This window comes from Chiloscyllium plagiosum, chromosome 43 (assembly GCF_004010195.1).
Source record: "Chiloscyllium plagiosum isolate BGI_BamShark_2017 chromosome 43, ASM401019v2, whole genome shotgun sequence".
In the NCBI taxonomy this organism is placed as follows: domain Eukaryota; kingdom Metazoa; phylum Chordata; class Chondrichthyes; order Orectolobiformes; family Hemiscylliidae; genus Chiloscyllium; species Chiloscyllium plagiosum.
In genome coordinates, this window is record NC_057752.1 from 9,246,483 (window position 1) to 9,271,574 (window position 25,092).

Sequence of the window (25,092 nt, forward strand, 5' to 3'; positions counted from 1 at the left end):
CGCTCTCGCGCTCTCTCGCTCTTTCCTCTCTTTTTTTTCTCTCTCCCTCTGCACATTTGCCTGCAAACTCAGCAGCAAACAGCCTCTGAACTGTAAACTTAGAATGAAATTAAATCAGTATGCAGTATTGTGGTTCAAGTCCCACCTGATCCATGTGTGCCATGACAGCTCTGAACATGTTGATTAGAACATAACTGCAATGTTATTTTACAGGTGGTAAGAAATCAATTCTTGCCTGAAATTTCATCACTAAATATGATTTCACACTGACACTTCACAGAGTTGCAGAAATGTTACAGCACAGAAAGAGATCATTTAGTCTATCATGCCTGCAACGGTTTATTAAATGAGTATTATTACCTAGTGCCAAATATAATTAAGTTGGTGTCCAGGAAACCATTATTTGTACTGACTTCTGGAGATTTTAGCAAATCTGGATCTGGGCAGTTTATCCTGACAGTAGACTTAGACCGCTGTTAAAAACTGGCTTTCAGTCTACTGCCATGTATAAAGGATCTGAATATCAGCTCGCCAACACAGCTGTCGTGTAATTTGACCCAAACAAGTCGCAATTTTTGTTTCAAAAAAATTTCAAGTTTGCAATCATATGAACTCTGAGGACAAATATATTGTCAAGGATAAGGGTTTTCTTTGGGAGGTAAAAAGAGAAAAGCCACCAAAAAGATAACACGTGACTCAATAACACACATTACCTTAAATCCAAGAGTGTGTTTTTGCTTTCTTTGAGTGAGTTTTACAAGTGAACAGGATAAACAGCTGTGCATCAGGTCAGATAGAGGGATCTGGAAATGTTTTTTTGGCTTGGCGGGGCGGAAACGCCAGTAGCTTGAAGAAAGCCCTTTTTGGTTTCTGTTTGCAGAGATCTTGGCTAAAGATGGATCTGCAAAACTGTTACTCCTAAGAAAGAGAGGAAGTTTAGGACCATTAACAAAGAGGTTACCTTTGTATAAGAAGGTTAGTTTAAAAGTTCCACAGCAGAAGTGAAGGGGTTAAATTCCTGAATGGGCATTTGAAGCTGAGAAAGTGTAAGCTCAGTTGTGTGAAGGCTCAATGAAGAGGCTGTCAGGTTCTTGAAAATTGAAGCTATGATTAAATTAATCCCTGTAGATGAGATTCGGAAGGGAATTTCTCTTTGTGAATACTGTGCTTTTTGGATTTATGGGATTGTATTTTACTATGTTGTGAAAGTTTTTAATTTGTATAAATAGTTTGGTTTATTCTGTTTTTATTACAAAATACACCTGTTTTATTGTTGAAACCAAATTCAAAGCATTGTGTGCTTGTACTTCAGTGAAAGACCACCACTGTTTTAAAACATTTTTTTTGCAACAAAGCCAAATTTTCAGTGTGGGATCTGACTTGGCTAGTAATAACATTAGTGGAATCATAATACTAGAAATGAGGATTTGGTTTGAGAATGGAAAAGTGCATTTCCCTTTGCATTGAGAAAGTGAAAAAAAAATTTTTTCATAGTATACTGCTGCTTTCACCTTTTCTATCAGGAAGAAACTGAAGGAATTTAAAGAAACACAGCCAAAGTAATGTGGAAAGCTGAAGAAATTTAGTTAATGGGTCAATGGTCTAAAATAGCTTAAAAAGTACATTTGTTCTTCAGTGAATTCCAGTAAAATGTTAGTTTCATATCAAAAGTAGGGGGCTGTGTTTGTTGGGTAAATGCTTGGAGTTTTGCTGAACCATTTGGATTAACAGGGGCCTGTCTCTCACTGTCTCACTGGTTTGATTAAGTATCTTGGAATATTGTACTATACAGAAACAAGCTGTAGGTATCATCACTTTGCATGTACCAGTTGAGTTTTTAAAAAATTCTTTAATACTGTCATTGTGTTTGTGTAGCAATACAGGTGCACAATCCTTTATCCGAAATCCAAAATCTTTTCGTGGAGTGTGGAGCGTTCTTTTGGCGTGAGGGCAGGTGACCCCAACTCTATACATGCACACACATTCGAACCACATCACTCCGATGTGGTGTGGCCCAGCACTGGCAGGCGTCAATTGTGTCTCAGCACTCGTACTATTCTCACGTGCGTCTGCTGTTAGGTATTTTTAAATGACATTTTCATAGTGAAATAGAGTTATTCTGAAATTCAAAAAATTCCAAATTCTGAAAAACATCTGGCCCCAAAGATTTATGATAAAGGATTGTGTACCTGTATTAATATCAGTGTGGTGCTGGAAAAGCACAACAGGTCAGGCAGTATCCAAGGAGCAGGAGACTTGACGTTTCGGACAGAAGCCTTTCATTAGGAATGTGGGGGTCTGAGAGATAAAGTGGAGCTGGTGTGGTTGGGGGGGTGGGTGGGGGAGGCGGGGTTGGAGTTAACATCCTTTTCAGTGTTATTTACTACATTACACACTCTCCTTTTTTATGTGCAGGCAAACCTATAGAGGACATGGAGCGATCATCATTTACCAGAGGGCAATGGACATCTCAGTCCCTGCGGATTACTGCCAAAGAGCTGTCTATCGTTAATAAAAGGGGAACAGCGGCTCTGAGGGAACGTTTTTCTAAGTAAGTACATTAAATAGGGACGATAAATAGCTTTCTAGGTCGACGAAGGTTGGCTGTCCCTTTCTGCTTGTGTGCCATGTGATGTTTTGCCATTTGACCCTCTTAGGAATCTGTATTTGTTAATACAGACCTGAGCCTATAGGCTTAAAGTGAAGGATGCTGTTTTCCCAAATCGCAAATGGCTGAAAGCTCTAAACTCTGGTCCACATGGTTATTTGTCTGCACCTCGAATTTTGCACTAAGTTGCCATCCACATGCATAGTTTGAGATGGTATTGGAAGTAAGCCATTCTCTGCATTCTTCAGTGAGATGACATTTAAAGTTTTCCCCTCTCACTCTAAACCTATACCCTCTCGTGTTTGACACCCCCCCCTCCCCCTCCCAACAAGGAAACTGCCTTGTTTATTTATCCTATCCATGCCTCTCATGCTTTTTCAACCTCTCGGGTCACCCCTCAGCCTCTGATGCTCCAGAGAAAACAGCCCCAGCCTACTCAGCCCCTCTCTATAGCTCAAACCCTCCAACCCTGGCAGCATCCTTTTCTGAGGAGAAAGTGAGGTCTGCAGATGCTGGAGATCAGAGCTGGAAATGTGTTGCTGGAAAAGCGCAGCAGGTCAGGCAGCATCCAGGGAACAGGAGAATCGACGTTTCGGGGAAGGGCTTATGCCCGAAACGTCGATTCTCCTGTTCCCTGGATGCTGCCTGACCTGCTGCGCTTTTCCAGCAACACATTTCCAGCATCCTTTTCTGAGCCCTTTCAAGTTTCGCAACATCCTTCCCATACAGGGGAGACCAGCATTGCACATAATATTCCAAAAGTGGCCTAACCAAATGTCCTGTACAGCCACAACATGACCTCCCAATTCCTACACTTGATGCTCTGACCAGTAAAAGGAAAACATACCAAATGCCACCTTCATTCACCTGTCTACCTGTGACTCCACTTTCAAGGAACAATGAACCTGCACTCCAAGGTGTCTTTGTTCAGCAACACTCCTCAGGACCTTACTATTAAATGTACAAGTCCTGCCCTGATTTGCCTTTCCAAAATGTAGTACCTCACATTTATCTAAATTAAACTCCATCTGCCGCTCCTCAACCCATTCACCCATCTGATCAAGATCCCGTTGTACTATGCAGTAACCTTCTTCGCTGTCCACTACACCTCCAATTTTAGTGTCATCTGCAAACTTCCTAACAATATCTCCTTTGCTCACGTCCAAATCATTTATATAAATGACGAAAGGTAGTGGACACAGCACCGATCATTGTGGCACTCCACTGGTCACAGGCCTGGAGAGTTGCCTTTCAGACTAGAGGCCTGTGACCAGTGGTGTTCCACAAGGATCGGTGCTGTGTCCACTGCTTTTCATTATTTTTATATAAATGATTTAGATGTGAACATAGGAGGTATGTGTGCAGTCATATGAGGAAAAGGCAGGAGGTTGGCACTATACAATAGAACCTGTGCAGGCATGATAGGCCAAATGGCCTCCTTTTGCACCGTAGCACTTCTGTGATTCTGCAACACTTTGGTTTCTAAAACCATTGGCCATGGCAATTCCCACCCATCTTGTTTTTAATCTTATCTGTCAGTTTTGTTTTTCTCCATCCCCTTTTAATCCTGAAGATTCTGCCTCCCTTACAACAATTGACCATTTAGTACCTTAAGTGTTTGTCATTCATGGTTTACCACTAATCAAATATGTTGGCTGACTATTAGACTATTTTGCCTAATGTGAGATTTATCTTTTCTCCATGAGACATCTAGATAGGTTGTGGGACCTTGATCAATAATTACCCCTTATTTTCCCCCAGTTCTCGTTCGAGATAAGCACAGACCCAGCTTCAAACTTGGCATCTTCCTGGTGACTTCACTTGGAAGATAGCTGATCAAGCTTGGGTTGCTGACCAGCATGCATGTAGTTTCCTGCTTGATCAGATGTTCATATTATTTTGGAGCCAGTTGAGCATAAGAATGCATATATATGAAATTTTTGTGCTTCACCTTTTTTTGTTATTAATTTTAGAAATTCATGTAATTTGTTGAAGATATAACATTTCAAACTTTTTTTAGGGTTGAATTGTGAAAAATACTGAGTACACTTCATAAAGGTTTAGCCTTCCAAACCTTGTTTGCATCTTCTGGGAATGTTTTTGAGCTGTAGGATACTGATTCGATTTGTGCACAGGCATGCTAGTGCCTCATGTAGTTTTCACCAAGTAGCTTACTGGTGGTGTCCCTTGTGATAACTCAGATTGGTGACATCTGATTAATGTGCGGAGGGAGAAGTGGGATTTTGTTTGCTTCTAACAACTGTTTTAGAACTGTTATTGGAACTCCACGCTTCCATCCAATCCAACATTCGACAAAGAGGGAGCTGGAGGATGCATATTTTAAACGGCAAGTTCCTCAGCCAAATTCTTTTGTCAAGAGGGGATTGGACAGCTAATGTCAGGAAACCTGACATTATTTACCAAGCTTGGACTGGTTCCTACTTGTTGTCTTGGTTTCAGATTTGTACCCATATTGGTAACTAGCAGCTGGAACTTAAATTTTATTTTCTCCACTCAAGTCCAGGCAAACCAAAATCCTGTTGTAGAAATCCCGCATTGAAAGCCTTAGACCAGGATTTTAGAGTTCATCTCCTTTCTCTACGCTACACTCTTGTGCTGCCTTTGCACTCCTATCTTCATTCTTTTTCAGTTGTATTGAAAATAGTTGTCAATAAACATGAGGGAAGAGATTCTGAAGCATTGTAGTGTGTCTGTTTGCTCAATAACAATGTCTGTCTGTGTCAGATTTGTACAGTTTACAGATCAAATCCCATTTCATTTAGTGAATGGTCTAATGAGGCATTCAGCATTCTGTGCCAAAAGTCTTCCATGATTTGATTCCTATTAATCCCAGTCTCTTTGCCCTCAGGTATCAGAAAGCAGCAGAGGAAGCAAGCAGTGAACGAAAGAAGGGGGTAGGTGCACCTTTTCAGATTGGTTGTGATTTATTTCTGCTTTGCATGTGCAGAGAATGTATATTGAGCTGGAATTACTCAGTGAAAACTTGCTAGCTAAAAATAATCATATGCTTTCAGAATTTTGAGGTTTTTTGCACTCATGTACATGATCAGTAAGTGGTTATTCTCCGATTACTATACCATAGTAGTCTCATTCTCATAACCTTTCCACCTGTTCTGGTAGGATTTGTGCTTGATATACACATCTCTTTGAATTGATTTTCTCAAGAGCATCTACAGACTGGTCAGTAGAATAGCTTTGCGTTGACTCAAGATAATTCATTCACTGTATTTGTTAGTTGGGTTGTACTATAGAAGGTCAGAAATATGGGTTTGAATTTTTAAAACTTGGTTAACAAACCTGAAGTCATGGTGAAAAAGTGAATGAAGCTTGTACAGCTGTTGGAAGATGTTTCACTTGTTCCTGTGAAATGCCAGCAGGAACTGAGTGTTGCACTTTTGTTCGTTGGCATCATTGTGCAGTTATTGTGGTTCTTATTCTCTACCTCATCTGCATCTCCAAAGTTGTTCCTCCCCAACAAATCAAAGGATTGAAATGCCTGCAGAGTCTCCTTTTTTTAAAAATACTTTTTAAAAACTCATTCACGGGATGTGGGCATCACCATCCAAGCCAGCATTTGTTACCCACTCCTAATTGCCCAGTGGGCAGTTAAGTGTCAAATGAGGTGATGGCCTAGTGGTATTTTCACTGGATTGTTAATCGGAGACCCAGATCATGTTCTGGGGAACCAGGATTGAATCCTGCCCTGGGATAATAATTTGTCTTGAGTGTAGCCGAGCAGTCTAAGGTGTGGCATTTAGGCTCCAGTCTCTAGAGGCATGGGTTTGAATCTGACTGCTACCATATGCTGTTAGTATGTTAGATGAATCGCAGTGTGGGTGAGCACTTTATGGGTGGCATAGTGGTTCAGTGGTTAGCACTGCTGCCCCAGTGCCAGGGACCTGGGTTCAATTTCACCCTCTGGTGACTGTCTGCCTGTGTGGAGTTGGTACGTTCTGTGGGTACTTTGGTTTCTTTCTGTCCAAAGATGTGCAGGTTGGGTGGATTAGCCATGCTAAATTGCCCCATAGTGTCCAGAGATGTGCATTGGAAATGTAGGGTGGCAGGGATAGGTTGGGGGTCTGGATCTCGGTGGGATGCTGATCAGTGTGGACTCGATGGGCCAAATGGCTTTTTTGCACATTAGGGATTTTGTGACATGTCGGCCAGACCAGGTAAGGACGGTAGTTTCCTTCCCTAAAGAATATTAGTGAACCAGATGAGTTTTTCCTGACAATGGTTTCATTGGTTATTATTGGCATCCTAATTCCAGAGAGTTTTTGAATTCAATTTATACCATCTGCCATGGCCGGATTTGTCCCCAGAGCATTACCAGGATCTCTGGTGTAGTACTCTAGTGATAATATCATCAAGGCCATCATTTTCCCTAAAATCCCCTAAATCATCATAAATATAATTGATCCACAAGTACAGAAAACCAAGCCAAAATGGGCTATCAGTGACGAAACCTATTTTGCCACCAGCATCTAATGCAGAGGAGTTGAACTGGTATATAACTTCTTCCTTTTTATAAATCTACTGGCACAGAGCTCCTGCAAAGATTCATTTGTACTAGTTGATACAATTGAATTTGTTGAAGTAGTCTGCAGGATCTAAATCTTCGACTTTTTGCAAATAACATTATAGTTGTGTTAAAAATCACAACACCAGGTTGTAGTGCAACAGGTTTATTTGGAAGCACTAGCTTTGAGTGCTGCTCCTTCACCAGGTGGACACTGAAAGCTAGTGCTTCCAAATAAACCTTTTGGACTATAATCTGGTGTTGTGTGATTTGGAACCCCAGTCCAACACTGGCTTCTCCATACCGTTGTTAATTTAGAACCTAGTTAAGATTGGAATTTTTCTTTCTGGAATTTTTGAAATGATAACCTCTTCCCTCCCAGTGTGGATAAGTAGTTAATTTCTAGCTTCCAAACATTAGGTTACTAAATTAGATCAGTAGTAGCTAAGGCATTTGAATCAGCTGTGTCCCAGATTTGGTTGCAGTGCTGAGTTAATTGGTAGTAGAAGTGTGACAATTGATCACAACCATACTAAAATAGACCAGAGAAAGTTGACCAGTATTTCTGCTGGCTCTTCAGTGACCCTTGTTGGTATGACTTTTTGTTTTTGCTTGCTTGATAAAGATGAGTCCAGTTTGGTTGTGCTGCTTAGACAATGCGGGACTGGAGACAGGAAGGATCACAACTTTTTTCAACATTTTAGGGGAAGAAGAAATTGGCAGATGGAAAATTTAATAGTCTTGTATCTGTTTAGACCATAAAAATATCTTAAAATAAGAGAAACAATAAGAAATTATTGTATCTTGGGGAAATTACATGGTTAAGTTGCAACAAAAGTTCTTAATTCTTTTGTGTTTGAGAATTGTAACATGATGATCCCAGTTGAGGTCAGTTATGCTCTTTCTTGGCACAAACTTCCCTTTATCCCATGGAGCCCTTGCCACTATAAAATACATACACTTAGGAATCTTTGTTTCTGGTAAGTAAGGATTGTTTTTTTTAAATCCAGGGCTTGTATTAAATGCCGAATGTTATTGGGTAACCATTCACAGGGTTAAGTGGTCACTTAGTTTTTGAAGAGTTAAATTTGTGAGGTGGACCTCAAGCTGAGTTTATCCAGTGATCCCTTTTAATTCCCCCAGGCTTTGTCTGTCTGGCCTTTTTTTTTCCCCTCTCTTTCAAACTGTGGGAAAATGAAAGGAGCATAAGCACCTGGTGTTGATGAATTGCAAACAGGCACAGTTATTACTAATGTTCAATTCTAAGTTTACCTTTAGAGTATTGGAAAGCATCAAGAGCAACCAGTCGAAAGAACCTAAATTGTTTTCGTAAAGTTTAGTATTTTGACAAGGATTTTTGCACTCTTGCATCTACTTTTGAACCTTTTTTTTTTCCCTAAAATGTATGGATATTGGCCCACCAAGGAGTCAAAACAAGTGGATGGGCATAAAGATACAAGCTAGCCATAATCTAATTGACTGGCAGAACAAGTTCAAGGGCCTTAATGGCCTACTTCTGTTATTAACATGCATTTGCCAGGTATGGTCTTGTGCCTTTCTTTTCATGCTGAATCAATGTTTGCCCCTCTCTTCTTTTTCCGTTTCTAAATTCCCAATGTTTATCTTACTCTGCTGGAAAGTGAATTAAGGCAAAGTTGTAATCAGTTATGATGCCCACCCAATTTGCCATCTAGATTCTGTTGTGCAGATTGAAATGGGGGAAGTTAATAGGAAAAATTAGTGTGTCCGATCCATTGCCCAACCCCTTCCACACAGGTATCATACCCACCATACTGATGATGTCATTAACTTTATTGCTATTTTATCTATTTTTCTAATCAACCTGTTCAGAGATGTTATCACATACCTCTGGAACAGGTGGGACTTGAACCCAGGCTTGCAGATCCAGGGGTAGGGACACCACCACTGTGCTGCAAGAGGGCCCTGATTAACTACTTATGTCAGTAGCCTTAACTCTTTCACTTGACCAATGTTGCTCAATCAGCAAGCTTTGCTGGTTGAAGCCTGCTATGTTGCCACTGTGCTCACGATATGTCCATTGTGAAAGATGTGATGACAGGAAATGAGTAACTAAGTATAAAGCATAACTAACTGCCAAAGTTTACATCTACAGGATGTTTCTGGGATTGTGCCAGGTTGAATTCGTCGTTTGAACTATTCAGCTACAGATAACTCTTGTGCAATGCTGTCAAGTCTCTGTTTGTTGGTACAGCTTGGATTGGCTATGAAATTCGAAAAGCTAAAGGAAAAGCCTTGGGGGGGGGGAAATATACACACAGTGTATGCTGCAAAAGTAGCTTATTTTTGACAGTGGATGCTGACCTGCTTGAAAAATTGTTGTAGAGCTTGGTGTATTTGTTTTGTAATGCTAGGATGGATCAAAATCAGCCACCATATTTGAGACATTGTAGAAAGCAAAAATAATTGAATTACTTGATGTTGCCACAGTATTTTCCTTCTTCCCTTCCTCTTTCTTCCCATCCCTTTTAATGATCCCAGTGCCTGCCCTTAACCTTCGTTGGGGTGTGGTTTCAATGACACTGTTTTTACCAAAGGGTACAGCCAATGACTCAGATGCTGGAAACCAGATTCTAGATTAGTGTGGTGCTGGAAAAGCGCAGCAGTTCAGTCAGCATCCAAGGAGCAGGAAAATCAATGTTTTGGGCAAAAGCCCTTCATCAGCCCTTTTGCCCGAAACGTGGATTTTCCTGCTCCTCGGATGCTGCCTGAACGGCTGTGCTTTTCCAGCACCACTCTAATCTAGAACTTGTACCCTTTGGTACTCTGTCCCAAGTGGTCTATGATTCAGCAGACTAGATTATTAACAACTTTTACTGTGGAAGGCCTTATTAAGAAACTTGATTCCTCCTTTGTGCTTATGTTGCAGCAGGAGTTACTAAATGGCTGCTGTCGCTCTAGATTCCCATCTGATAACCCCAGTCTAGCCTGAGATCAATGGGTTGCTTTGATTGAAATTGGCTGTTGTGAATATGTTGAGGACTGAAATTGCCAACTGTATTTATGTGATGTAACTCTATACCATTGATAGTGTTACTCTGCCATTAAGGATGCTCAATTTTAAATTTAAGCCACTGTACCATTTCACAGAAATTAACAGGGCCGTGCAGCCCATTGTGCTTATGCAAGCTCTTTGAAAGAATGGTGTGATTAGTCCTGCTCCCTTGCCAAATTACCTTCAAGTAATGAGTAGTTTTAGAATTCCTTTTTAGAACGTTCGTAGTGATTCTGCTTTGTCCAGCCTTGCTGTAGTGATATGCCTTCACTTTTAAAGACAAAGACAGGATAATGATAAAGTATGTTGATGGGCGGCACGGTGGCACAGTGGTTAGCACTGCTGTCTCACAGCGCCAGAGACCCGGGTTCAATTCCCGCCTCAGGCGACTGACTGTGTGGAGTTTGCACATTCTCCCCGTGTCTGCGTGGGTTTCCTCTGGGTGCTCTGGTTTCCTCCCACAGTCCAAAAATGTGCAGGTTAGGTGAATTGGCCATGCTGAATTGCCCGTAGTGTTAGGTGAAGGGGTAAATGTAGGAGAATGGGTCTGGGTGGGTTACGCTTCGGCGGTTCAGTGTGGACTTGTTGGGCTGAAGGGCCTGTTTCCACACTGTAAGTAATCTAATCTAATCTACGTTCTTCATGATTTATGGATGTAGGGGCCTTGTGACCTCTTTGGCTTCTGTTACTCTGGGCTGGGTGGGGGGAATTATTGATGGTAGTTCCCATAGTTCATACCACTACTTGCTAGGGGTGGGGAAATTTTCCCATCAGCTCTTGATAGACGGATGCCCTATCTCTACTCTGCTCATGGTTGATTGTCATGAAAACTCCCACTGTTCATTTTACCATCCTCTGAGCAAAGTTCCATCTAAGCCACTGAGTAATTATTGTTCTCTCACAAGTCAAGCACAAGTTACTCACTCACTGCATGGTTGTACAAAACCATTTACCAGCCCACGCACTTAAGTGAATAGATCATGCACGATAAAGAAATAATTATCAGAGACATGGCCTTGAAGTCAGGAGCGTACAGGTTCAAATTCCGCTCCAGAGTCCTGAGCCAGTAAGCCAAGCTAGCATTCCCAATTCAGTACTGTCTTTTGCACTGATGGTGAAACTGAGACTGTGGATATCAAAAGGTCCTTTCGTTGTGCTTCAAAGGAAGCTGGGACATTCTCCCCAGTGTCCTGAACAATATTTATCCTTTTGGCCAACATTAATTGCTTTTTTTAAAAAAACACAAAATCACAGTGCTGCTTGTAGAACTGTTGTGTACAACTAGCCTGCTGCTTTCCCTACATTACAGTATTTGTCACACCTTCATTTTGCATTGGCTGTAAAATGCTTTGTAAAAGGGGGCTTTTGCCCAAAACGTCAATTTTACTGCACTTCGGATGCTGCCTGAACTGCTGTGCTCTTCCAGCACCACTAATCCAGAATGTAAAATGCTTTGGAATATCCTGTGTTTGTAAAAGGTGCTATTTAAATGCAAGTTTGACCTTCCCCTTTCAGGGAAGGGGGGGCAAATACCCCTCTGCTGTGTCTGACCTTGATGTGATCTCAGTTTAACACCGTTTTGTGCTTGATTCTTTAATGTAAAAATACAGACCACCACTAACTTCTCAAAGTAGCTACAGATGAGCAATAAGTGGCTCCTTCCTAGTGTGGTAAATCCACTATAAAAACATTTGTGTTTTTTATTAAAAAGGTAACCTCCCATTGTAAGGAACCTGGGTTTCCAGTGTTGGCTAAAAGATTTAGTCAATGAGCAAAACTTTCTGCTCGGGTTGTTAACCCACTGTTGACTGCATTCGTAAACCTAAAGTCAGCAACTTGTCCAGCAGCAACAGAGACAACTTTGTTCTGTGCATATGCAGATCTTGTGAACTGCTGCTGGATACATTGGCTGCACTTTGTTGCTCGGTATTTGAAGAACAGTTCAAAGTATGAGTATAAAGTTGGAGGAGCATTATAGTCATTGCTCTCCTCAAGTCAAAATGGCAAATTTGAAACCTCAATTTGCTGGAAATTTGAAACTGGGTCATCCCAGTACTACTGAATTGCCCTGGAATTTCTTTTTTTTGTCTTGGATTGCAGAGTAAAACTTTTTTTTTTTGGGTACTCATTTAATTTTATAAGTAAAATCCTTAACAATTCCCTTCATTGTTCTTCCTTTTTCCTTATAAGGAATTTCTCTGCTGTTTTATCATTTCCTGCTTTGGTTTCCTGGCTTTCTGCTATGCCCTGAGGGGAGAAATGCCTGTACAAGTTGTAACACTAAATGGTTGCAGCTGCCTAAGTAACTCAAAGCACTGGTGACACGTATGTTTTGTGTGTGTATGCGCGCACTGTTTCCTGTTTGCAAAGCAACAACAAAACTTTCAATCTGTGCTGTGGCCATTCCTTCTCTGTAATGGGTTTCAAATTCTGTCTTCTTGCAGAACACTGAAAATCTTCCCCCGACCCTGAGGAAAGGGACATTGAGCATCTTGAAAAAGAAGTGGGAAATTCCAGAAAGTTCCACAGCACAACCAGTGCCTCCAAAGTCGCCTGTCAGAATTAATCGTGCAGATTCCCGGGCTCAGATTGCTGCTGTCAGCCCAAAAGCAGACTCCAGCTTTGTGCCTCTAAGTGAGTCGGATCAGAATTTGGAGACTACCACAAGAGTCAAGTCTCCCAGGAGCCCAGGGGTCTTGAGCAGATTTCCTTATCCTGGTACAGAGTGTGAAGGCCAGGCTGAGTTAAAGATGGAAAAAATGCTTTCTAAGGAGGGGAACGAAGTGGAGAATGGAACAGCACAAGATTTGACAATCTCCCCTAAAATTGAGAAGTTTAATGTCCCACTGAACAGCTTGAAAATGATGTTTGAGAAGGGGGATGCACATATTCCGCTTAAGCACAGACACCATGAAATCCCAGCAAAGGTAAGTGTTTCCCCCAAGTCATTTGTTTCAATACAGGCTTCCTTTAGGCTTAGTTGATTTTACTCTGAGCTTAAGTTTGATGTCTTAGAGTAAACTAATTGCATGGGGAACTTGTGGCTCAGAATTTAGAATTTTGTTTTCAGTGTTTTAATTTTTAAATTTTGAAGGACTTTTTCAAGTGAACAGCTATATCATTTGATGCTTTTCTTTTTTTCAAGAACTAAAGAAGAGCCTTGCACAGCGAGTCTAGACTGCTTTGTTTTGTTTAAAACAGCACAACATCACATTGCCTGGAAGTGCTCACTTAAAATCTGAGCATCAGAAATCTGGTACAAGATAATTTTGCTTGAGCAAAACACCAGAAATACACGCTACTGGAGTACCAGGATAAATCCTCTGCCATGTTAGTTGAATTGGTGTACAATTGATATTGTTTATAGGCAGGGACAATGAAGATAATCCAGAATGTGCTAGTTGAGAGTGGATCTGTATAAATGCAGGGTGAAGAGAGATTGAGCTCCTTTGGTGATTCTCTCCCCCATGGTGCACTGGTGCCTGCAGGACAGAAATAGCAGAATGAACTGGCACCTTATTTAGATTCCTTTTCTAAAGTTTTCTGGATTGCGGGTTTAAGCAGAAGCTGTCCCTTTTTGCATTTGCCCTCGCTTTCTCATACATGTGCTCTCCCATCTCCTTTCCTCAGTCATGTTCTTGATAGGTGATATTGCTCCTATGTATTTGGAGTCATTTTCCCTCCCTCAACTACAACCCAGCTGAAATTCACTGAATTGACATCAACTGAAAATTACAACTTTCTGTTCTTCAAAGCATGATTTAATTTTTCAAGCTAATTGTCATTTTTACTCTAATGCTGAGTTTTGTTAGCTGTGTGAAAGAAAATGAAGACTGGTACTTGTATAATGCCCCAGAGTGCTCTGCTACCAATTGAATACTTTTGAGAAGTGTATTCACTGTTGTAATGTATAAAATTTTAAATTTCCATTGCCACTAAATAGTAGCTGACTTTGGTGACCTAACTTTTGGATTTAGCTACCACTTACTATTTTAGCTACCATTTAAGATTTATCTAACGTGTCCATTTCCACCTCCAGCCCATGAAATTAATTAATAAATGAATGTGAAATATAGGCACAAATGGAGCACGGTTGCTAGACCCTGAGCTGTTTGGATCTGGGGTATTTGAAATGTTGTCTACATATATTTGCAGGCAATGTCTTTTTACAAAGTTGCCCATGGGAGGAGCAGGAAACGCAATAAGACTACTTTTTAAAATTCATCTATAGGGTGTGAGCGTCGCTGGCTGGCCAGTATTTATTAGGTAAAAACAATGACTGCAGATGCTGGAAACCAGATTCTGGATTAGTGGTGCTGGAAAAGCATAGCAGTTCAGGCAGCATCCGAGGAGCAGGAAAATAGACGTTTTGGGCAAAAGCCCTTCATCAGGAATACAGCGAACTGCTGTGCTTTTCCAGCACCACTCTAATCCAGAATCTGGCCAGTATTTATTGTCTGTCCCTTTTAACAAGTGTATCTGTAGAGTCAGAGTCATAATTTCAGGAGAAGGGGGAGATACTAAACGAGTATTTTGCATCCGTGTTTACTGTGGAGAAGGACATGGAAGGTACAGAACATGGGGAAATAGATGACCTCTTGAAAACCTCCATATTACAGAGGAGGTGGTGCTGGATGTCTTAAAACACACAGATTAATAAATCCTGTATGGACCAGGCAAGACCCCCCCTCAAAACATTTCAAGAAAGTAGCCCGGACCCTAACTTTGCTAGTTGTCTTAAGTAGGTGTAACATGGATATTCCAGGAGGGATGTAGCTGGTCAAACCACTTTGTTTTAAACAAAGCCATTTATTTACAAGATTACTGAATGAAACACAAACAAAAGAAAACACAATACCGAATGACTTTTCTGAAAACCCAACAGATTATCCGAAATTAATGATGCTGTTCCCAATACTTGCAACAATTCCCATAAACACCCCTTGGCACAAAAGGTAAAATCAAACCTAGGGTCTTGCAGGAGATAAGTCAGAGAGATATCCAGCATGGACCTGCTTCATTTGGTCCAGCAGCTTCTACAACACTACTGCTAAAAACCAAACCAAACTAGGGAACTGCTGAGCTGGGAGAACTGGCTACTCTCCTATCCTTATACAAGTTTTTTTTTCAAAATTCTGAAAGCCTGTTGCCTGAGACAGTATGTGTTAGCTAAAACCTTTCAACTTTAGAATTTTTGGCATTTCTGTCTTTTACAACTCTTTTTCCTCTCTTTCTCCCCTCATCTCTTTTCTTTCTCCCCCCCCCCCCCCCCCCCAGGAAAAAAAACATGAGCAGCTTCATCACAATCCCCAGGACTTGATCAGATATACCCTAGAACTCTGTGGGAAGCTAAGGAAGTGATTGCTGAGCCTTTTGCTGAGATAGTCACAGGTGAGATGCTGGAAGACTGGAGGTTGGCAAACGTGGTGCCACTATTTAAGAAGGGTGGTAAGGACAAGCCAGGGAACTATAGACTGGTGAGCCTGACTTTGGTGGTGGGCAAGTTGTTGGAGGGAATCCTGAGGGACAGGATGTACGTGTATTTGGAAAGGCAAGGACTGATTAGGGATAGTCAACATGGCTTTGTGTGGGAAATCATATCTCTCTAACTTGAACATAGAACTTAACAGCACAGTACAGGCCCTTCAGCCCTCGCTGTTGCACCGACCTGTGATATTAATTTGATGCCCATCTAACCTACGCCATTCCATTATTATCCATATGTATGTCCAATGCCCATTTAAATGCCCTTAATGTCAGCGAGTCTACTACTATTGCAGGCAGCCTGTTCCATGCCCCTACTATTCTCTGAGTAAAGAAACTATCCCGGATAGCTATCCTAAATGAATCACCCCTCAATTTAAAGCTATGTACCCTCGTTTTAGCCTTTTCCATCTGAGGAAAAAGGCTCTCACTGTCCACCTTATATGATAATCAGAGGATTATAGATACTTCTCAATTAAGTCACCTCGCAACCTTCTCTCCAATGAAAACAGCCTCAGTTCCCACAGTCTTTCCTTGTAAGACCTTCTTCCATATCAGGCAACATCCTTGATTGAGTTTTCTTTTGAAGAAGTAACGAAGATGATTGAGGGCAGAGTGGTGGATGTGATCTGTCTGGACTTCAGTAAGGCATTCGACAAGGTTCCCTATGGGAGACTGGTTAGCAAGGTTAGATCTCCTGGAATACAGGGAGAACTAGCCATTTGGTTACAGAATTGGCTTGAAGGTAGAAGGGTGGTGATGGTGGTTTGGTTTTTAGCAGTAGTGTTGTAGAAGCTGCTGGACCAAATGAAGCAGGTCCATGCTGGATATCTCTCTGACTTATCTCCTGCAAGACCCTAGGTTTGATTTTACCTTTTGTGCCAAGGCCTGTTACCAGTGGTGTGCCTCAAGGGTCAGTGCTGGGTCCACTATTTTAGTCATTTATATAAATGATTTGGATGTGAATATAGGACTTATAGTATGTTTGCAGATGACATCAAAATTGGAGGTGTCGTGTACAGCGAAGAAGGTTATCTCAGTACAGTGGGATCTTGATCAAATGGGCCAATGGGCTCGAGTGGCAGTTGGAATTTAATTTAGATAAATGTGAGGTGCTGCATTTTGGAAAGGCAAATCAGGGCAGGACTTGTACATCTTAATGGTAAGGTCCTGGGGAGTGTAGCTGAACAAAAAGACCTTGGAATGCAGGTTCATAGCTCCTTGAAAGTGGAGTCGCAGGTAGGTAGGATAATGAAGGAGTTTGGTATGCTTTCCTTTATTGGTCAGTGCATCGAAGTCAGGTGTTGGGAGGTCATGCTGCGGCTGTACAGGACATTGGTTAGGGCACTTTTGGAATATTGTGTGCAATTCTGGTCTCCCTTGTATAGGCAGGATGTTGTGAAATGTGAAAGGGTTCAGAAATGATTTCAAAGAATGTTGCCAGGGTTGGAGGTTTTGAACTATCGGGAGGCTGAATAGGCTGGTGTTATTTTACTTGGAGCATTGGAGGCTGAGCGGTGACCTTATAGAGGTTTATAAAATCATGAGGGGCATGGATAGGGTTAATAGACAAGGCCTTTTCCCTGGGGTGGGGGAGTCCAGTAGTAGGGGGCATAGGGTTAGGGTGAGAGGGGAAAGGGACCCAAGGGGGAACTTTTTCACGCAGAGGGTGATGAGTGTATGGAATGAACTGCCAGAGGAAGTAGTGGAGACTGGTACAGTCACAACACTTAAAAGGCATCTGGATGGGTATATGAATAGGAAGGGTTCAGAGGGGTATAGGCCAAGTGCTGGAAAATGGGACTAGATTAGGTTGGGATATCTGGTTGGCATGGGCGAGTTGGACTGAAGGGTCTGCTTCCATGCTGTCCATCTTTACTTGGATACAGTAAGTAAGAACTAATGAAAAATAAGATTGGCACTAAGTGGATTTAGTTTACCATTTTAAAGTGACAACTTGAGGTTGGATTTTGGAATATTTTCCATTTGTTACTCTATACTTTTAAAAGTATAATGCTGTTTTGCAGTTCAGGAAAAGCTCTCCAGTCTCAATCTCTGAATTTTTGAAAAGATCAGAACAGCAACAGACTGCACTGGTTAACTTCTCTGGGCGTGGTGAAACCCTTGTTTTGTTCTCTCATTTCTTTCACCAAATACCGCTCTTCGGTCCAACTCCTCCATGTTGACGAGGTTGCCTAAACTGAACTAGTCCTGTTTGCCTGCATTTGGCCCATATCTCTCTAAATGTTTCCTATCTATGTAGTTGTCCAAATGTGTTTTAAATGTTGCAATTGCGCATGCCTCTACCACTTCCTCTGGCAGCTCATTCTATACATGCACTGCCTTCCTGTGTGAAGAAGTTACCCCTCAGATCCCTTTTTAAATATTTCCCCTCTCCTTAAACCTATGCCCTCTAATCCCCTACCCTGGGGAAAAGACCTTGGCTATTCACCTTATCTATGCCCCTTGTGACTTTATAAACCACTGTAAGGTCACCTCCCAGCCTCCCAATGTTCTCGAGGAAAAAAGTCCCAGCCTCTCCTTATAATCAAACCTGGTCTCAGTCGCGTTAAATCTTTTTTGCATCCTTCCTATATAATCGTAGAGAGACCCATTCTCTGCAAACAAAGGAAATATGCTGACCGTGAAAGCCATCAGCGATTTATAGCAACAACCCATCTGGTTCAATAGCGTCCTTCATCATTGATTTGTTGGTTTTTTTCAACTCTTGCCTGATTTGGCCTACGTGTGATCTAGACCTGTAGTCATGGGGCTGACTCTTAAAAGCCCATCTGACATACCTGAGCAAGACTTGCCAATCAAGGAGGCAATCCGGGATGAGCAACTGTTTATCTGTGAATGAAGCGAAGGCAGACAGCGTCGGGAGCTTCTTTTTCTCTATCTCGGAACTGTATGGAGCAACTGACAGCCACAGCATCTTTGTCCTCTCATTTCTCTCACCAAATAATAGAGATATGCAGCACAGAACAGGCCCTTTGGCCCAACTTGTCCATGCTGACCAAGTTTCCTAAACTAAACTAGTTCCATTTGGCCCATTTCCCTTTAAACCTAAGATGAACATGGGCATCAGACCTGGTCTTTTGAGCTAACTAATCTGAGAACCATATGTATTAGGAATTGAAGGATAATGACATCAATTTATCAGATTGCACAAAGGAGAGGACACACACAAGTCAGCAAACAAAATGCACAGAACAGCTGTTCTTGGCTTGCTTCTGGGTCCACACATTCAGAAGTGAGCTGCTAATCGGAGGCGAGACACTTATCTACACAATACAAGTTTGTGGGACCTTGCTTTGCCCAAATCGGTTGGTGCATTTCTTATGATAAAACCTTCACTACATTTCAAAATGTATTTAATTAGGTATAAGCACTTCTGGGTGTCCTGGGATCATGTATAATTTCAGTTACATCACACTGTAAATCTTTGCTATAAATTGTTAGGATTGAGCCCTCCACTATCACCTGATGAAGGTGCGTCGCTCTGAAAGCTAGTGTGCTTCCAATTAAACCTGTTGAACTATAACCTGGTGTTGTGTGATTTTTAACTTTGCACACCCCAGTCCAACACCGGCATCTCCAAATCATGCTTTTAAATACAAGTGTTTATTGTTTGATCACTCAACCTCTCTTCCCTCACTTTGAGACTTGCCTTGGACTGCTTTGCCAAGCTATTTCGCATGTTAGCCTGTAGGCAAATCATCTGCATGTCCCCTGATCTACAGAAACAATATTTCCTTAAGAGACTTGGAAGCAAAACTAATCTCTGACATTGAAACTAAAGATGTGAAAGAGTGTAAATCTCCAACTGATCTGAGTGGTGAACCACATTGAAACATACTGAAAGGAGAAAGTGTTTTTTTTTTTGAAAAGTCAAATGATTCACATGATAGATGCTGTCATATAATGAAACACTGGGCTCTTTCAATCCATTCATCTCAAACACATGATTTGCCTTTGCATGTTTATTCCTTTCTTATTCCTCTTTCTACTTGCTCATTTTTTAAAATATATATAACTTTGTTCTTCTGGATAGAGCAACAGCAACCTTTCCAAACTTTTCAGTGGAACTGGGTTTGTACCTTTTATCTTTTAGGAACATAACAATAGGAGTAGGCCATTCAGTCCATTTGAGCCTCTTATCTCATTCAATGAGATCATGGCCCAACTCTATACACCTGCCTTTGGTGCATATCCCTTAGATACATTTTTGTTAAGCAGAAGTATTATCTCTGATTTAAAATTAATGACGTAGCATCCACTGCCATTTGTAGAAGAGTTCCAAACATCCTACCCTTTTATGTGTAGAAGTGTTTTCTAACCTCTGTCCTGAATGGTCTGGCTCTTATTCTCAGACTATGCCCTATCGTTCTAGAATCCCAACCAGTGGAAAGAGTTTCTCTTTATCTGCCCTATCTTTTCCTATTAATATCTTGAAGACTTTGATCAGATCACCCCATAATATTCTAAATTCTAGAGAAAACTGGTCTCATAACTTAAGCTGTGAAGTCCACCTATGTTGTACTCTCTCCAAGTCCACTATATCTTTCCTGAGATATGGTGCCCAGATTTCCTCTCAGTACTTCAAGTGGGTTTAAATGGGGTTCTGGAGAGCTGCAGCATAGATATGAAGGCCAGCTGTCCATTAGCTGCCTTGATTATTTTCTGCACTTGTTTGTGACCTTTTAAAGATCCGGGCACCTGAACCCCCAAATCTATTTGGCCATCCACTGTATTTAACTTCATTTCATCTAGAAAGTATCCTAATCTGTCCCTTTTTTTGTTTTGGCCAAAAAGGTATAACCTCTCACTTACATCGAACTCCATGTGCTGTAGTTTTGTCCATTTACCTCATCAATGAGCATCCCTTTGTAATTTTATGCCATCGTCTACAGTATACAATGCTGCCTAATTTTGTCCTCCATAAACATGGATATATGACTTTTTATGCTGTTATCCAAGTCGTTAACACAAATTGGGAGAGACCGTTCATAGAGCAAGGTGGTGGCTACACCTTTTTCTGAAAAGGCAAGGCTGAAGAAGAGAGCTGATTCCGTGGAGTCTGCTTTGCCATTAAAAACCAACTGTTGGACCAACTCAAAGATGACTCCTGTGGAATAAGCCAGTGCCTCATGATACTGACTCCCTCTGACCCTTTGGAAACTATCAGGTCCTGGGGATTTGTCACTCTCTTTAGTTCCAATAGTTTCCTTTGTTATCAATGTTTCACTTCCATTTAATTTTATTCTGTCCCTGTCCCTGATCCACTATTAATTTCTGCAGAACTTCTGCTAACCTATCCTCATCTTTGTACTGTAAACACCTGAAGTGAAGAAATTATTCAATACAGTGGCTCAGTGGTTAGTGCTGTTGCTTCACATTGCCAGGGTCCCAGTTTCAATTCCAGCCTCTGGCGACTGTCTGTGTGGAGTTTGCACATCCTCCTCATGTCTGCATGGGTTTCCTCCCACAGTCCAAAGATGTGCAGGCCAAGTGAATGGGCTATGCTAAATTGCCCATAGTGTTAGGTGCATTAGTCCGAGGGAAATGGGTCTGGCTGGGTTACTCTTTGGAGGGTCAGTGTGGACTCGTTGGGCCGAAAGGGCCTGTTTCCACACTGTAGGGAATCTAATCTAATCTAATTACCATTTTCAATATCTCCACTTTCAGTCCTTCATAGGCCAACTTGACTTCTAACTCCCTACTTTCCCTTTTATGTCACTATGAAATTTGTTCTCATTGATTTTGATATCCTTTGCAAATTTCCTTTCATAATCACTTTTCATTTGTGCATATGAGCTGCTTAGTGGCCCTTTGGTCGTTGTATTTTTCCCATTTGGCAGAATATGTGCTGGTTTTGTCCCCATGTTTTGTAAGACTGTGTTTTGTTTTGTTTTTGCTGTGAAGTAGAGCTTTTCCCTGTCAGATATAAACTGGTTCTGTATTGCTTTGAATGTTTCTCTAAGACATCCTCTATTGTTCTTCAGTTGTTTTACCCATTTTACTGTGGACAGTCTCTGTCTGAACTCATTAAAGTCAGGCTTGCCTTCATCTAAAATTCTAGTAACTAATTCCTGCTTTTTGCTTTCAAACACTGTTGAACTCACATGTTATGATCACTATTTGATAAATGTTCATGCAAATTAACTTACTAATTAAATCCAGCTCATTACTCATTAATTCCAATGTTGCTTGTCTGTTGTTGCATCCATGACATAACTATAGGAAACTATCCTGGATGTACTCCAGAAATTCACTAGCTTTCTAACAGGTGGTGGTCTGCCTCTCCCAATCCATAAAGTTAAAATCCCCCATTAAAACTCTTCTGCATTTTTAATATGTTATTCCACTTGGTGACAATATGACTATCATGTGTTCTTCCTTTGTAAGTGGTACCCAGCTGATTATGAAGGTCACCTAGATGCCTTGGATAAATCGGGGTATTGAATTTCTCCATTTGTGATAATTTAATGCTTTTTCCTGGAATGAATGAAAGTGGCATTCTTAATTTCTTTTTTTACCCCAACTTTGTGCAGACTGCAAAAATACTAGTTCAGCTGAGAGGCAACCATTCTGATCTGACACCCAAAATTGTTGGTTACTTGAAGCATAAGCAAATTCCCACAACTTATTTGGTTAATGTGCCATTTGTGATATTCAGACCAAAGGTTTCAAGTTCAGATCTTTGCTTTCTTTTTATTAATTGATCTCCACAGGGTGATACAGTAGCAAGTAGTGAGGTTAGATCGGCCATGGTTCTCCGTCCTGACTGGGCAGGAATGACTTCTGATCGAAGGCATGTGTACACAACAATTGAGAGAGCATTAGATGTTATGATGTCCTTGGCAGTTAATAACTGGGGATCTTGCCCAATTGTTTTCATCCTATTTCCTCAAAATGAGGAGGATGTATGCCAGGCTTCATGATCTTGTCTGACCTTGGCTGACTCAGTAGACCAATCTTGGAGCTACAGATCTTTTGGGCAGAGCAGACAAGAGTTGCCCTGATAATGCAGTGCTCTTGAGACATGATCTGGGCGCTCTCCTTCCAATGTGACCCCTGGTCCTGGACAATCCAAGGATACAGGGTAAAACATTTAGGACTGAAATGAAATATTTCTTCACCCAGAGAGTAGTGAGCCAGTGGAATTCACTACCACAAAGCAGTTGAGGCCAGAACATTGTATGATTTCAAGAAGTTGGATGAACCACCTTGGGGCTAAAGGAATCGAAGGATATGGGGAAAAGCAGGAATAGGGTCCGGAGTTGGATAATCAGCTGTGATTGTATTGAATGGCAGAGGCCTGACAGGCCAAATGACCTCATCCTGCTCCTATTTTCTGTCGTTGTGATTTTGGCATTGCTCCACAGTAGTTTTAGCAGTCAGTTTCCAATGAGGTTGCAGCTTGTTAGATGCTGTGACATGATAGTTTGTTTGGCAAGATCCTCCCATGCATTTGTTAACTTATTTCCTCTACAGTGATACCTTTTCTGCGCTTGATTGTGTTTTTCTTAAATTGTGAAAAGGGGATCTGCTTTGGAACTAATTTGGCTTGTGGATGCAATGTCCAAATCTGGGGAGCTGATTTTGCATGGTCATGTTTATCATGGAGGAGGAATCCACAGTCCCAACAAAACTGGAAGAAGTATTTTTATATGACCAAGATGATTAAATAAAGAGAAAATACTGCAGATGCTGCAAATCTCAAACAAACAGAATTTTGCCTATTCTTTTTCTTGCCAGGTCCTCTGTCCTATTACTGTGTTCTCTTGTGTCATTCTGGGTGGCACAGTGGCTCAGTGATTAGCATTGCTGCCTCAGAATGCCAGGGACTTGGGTTTGATTCACCTTTGGGTGACTGTATGCAAACTCCACAAAACTTCTTCGTGTTAGTGTGGGATTCCCCCCACAGTTCAAAGATTTGTAGGCTCGGTTATATTAGCCGTAGTGAGTGACTAATAGTGAGGGACTTGAATTAACCTCCATTTAGACTGAGGTAGTCATACTGCAAAGAGTAGCAGGGAGAAGAGCTTGTGAAGTGTATTAACAAACATGTTGCTCAGTATGCTTCAAGCATGATGAGGATGGAAATGATGCTGTTTAGAGGAATGAAGTGGGTCAGTGGGATCAAACTTCGGTACTGTGATCATAGTATCGTAAAGGTTAGCTTATTTATAGAAATGAACAAGGAACCATCGAGGAGAGAAGTTCGTAATTGAAGGAGAGCCTTTTTCTGAGGAGTGAGATCAGATCGGCCCTGAGTAAATTAGGATTAAAAAACTTGGCAGGCAAAACTGAAAAAGAACAACAATGGACTACTTCTAGTGAGGCATTAGCTCGAATAAATCAATATATAGAGTGAGAGAGAAAGCAGAAATATGGCAGAGGCTAGATTGACTGGTAAGAACCAGCATAAATATACATAGCTAACAGGGGAAGGGAACAAGGAAATATGAGGTAAAAAGTGAATGAGAATTGCATTGAACATAAAATGGAATCCAATTTTGTCTATGGACATACAAATAAGAATAATATAACAATATAAAAGTTGGTTAAAATATTGGATGAGCTAAAAAGTGATAAACATCTCAAAAAGGCTGACTATTTCAATTGAATAAAATAAACAGTGCAAGGCATTTTACAATTGTATAAGACTCTGGTGCGGCCGCATCTGGAGTATTGTGTGCAGTTTTGGTCGCCATACTATAGAAAGGATGTGGAGGCACTGGAACGGGTGCAGAGGAGGTTTACCAGGATGTTGCCTGATATTGTAGAAAGATCGTATGAGGAAAGGCTGAGGCACGTGGGGTTGTTTTCATTGGAGAAAAGAAGGTTTACGGGTGACTTGATTGAGGTGTACAAGATGATTAGGGGGTGAGATAGGGTTGACAGTGTGAACGGCGCAACATCGAGGGCCGAAGGGCCTGTACTGCGCTGTATTCTTCTATGTTCTATGTAATATAAAGGGGCATAGATAGAGTAAATAGACCAGGTCTTTTCCCTGGTTTGGGGGAGTCCAGAAGTAGAGGGCAGGGCATAGGTTTACAGTGAGAGGGGAAAGGTATAAAAGGGATCTAAGGGGCAACTTTTTCATGCAGAGGGTTGTGTATGTAGGAATGAGCTGCCATAGGAAGTAATGGAGGCTGGTACAATTACAACATTTAAAAGGCATCTGGATGGGTATATGAATAGGAAGGGTTTAGAGGGATATGGGCTAACTGCTGGCAAATGGGACTAGATCAGGTTTGGATATCTGCTCGGATTGGACGAGTTGGATCGAAGGATTTGTTTCCGTGCTGTACATCTCTATAATTCTATGATTCTATGAACACTGCCGAAACTCAGCAGGTCTAGCAGCATCTGTGGACAGAGAAACAAAGTTAATGTTTTGAGTTTGGTATGACT

General features: G+C 41.3%; 1 protein-coding gene across 8 annotated transcripts in view; it reads left to right on the forward strand.

Moving 5' to 3' along the window:
• LOC122543360 (LIM domain and actin-binding protein 1-like) overlaps nucleotides 1-25,092 on the forward strand; it is a 143,091-nt gene that overhangs the window by 70,062 nt on the left and 47,937 nt on the right. For all 8 annotated transcript variants that reach the window (XM_043681981.1, XM_043681980.1, XM_043681978.1 and 5 more), the window contains 3 exons: nucleotides 2,416-2,551; nucleotides 5,478-5,523; nucleotides 12,627-13,109. In XM_043681981.1, coding sequence (XP_043537916.1) covers nucleotides 2,433-2,551; nucleotides 5,478-5,523; nucleotides 12,627-13,109 — 648 coding nt within the window. In that variant the 5' untranslated portion in view covers nucleotides 2,416-2,432. Of the gene's footprint in view, nucleotides 1-2,415; nucleotides 2,552-5,477; nucleotides 5,524-12,626; nucleotides 13,110-25,092 lie in introns of those variants that run through there.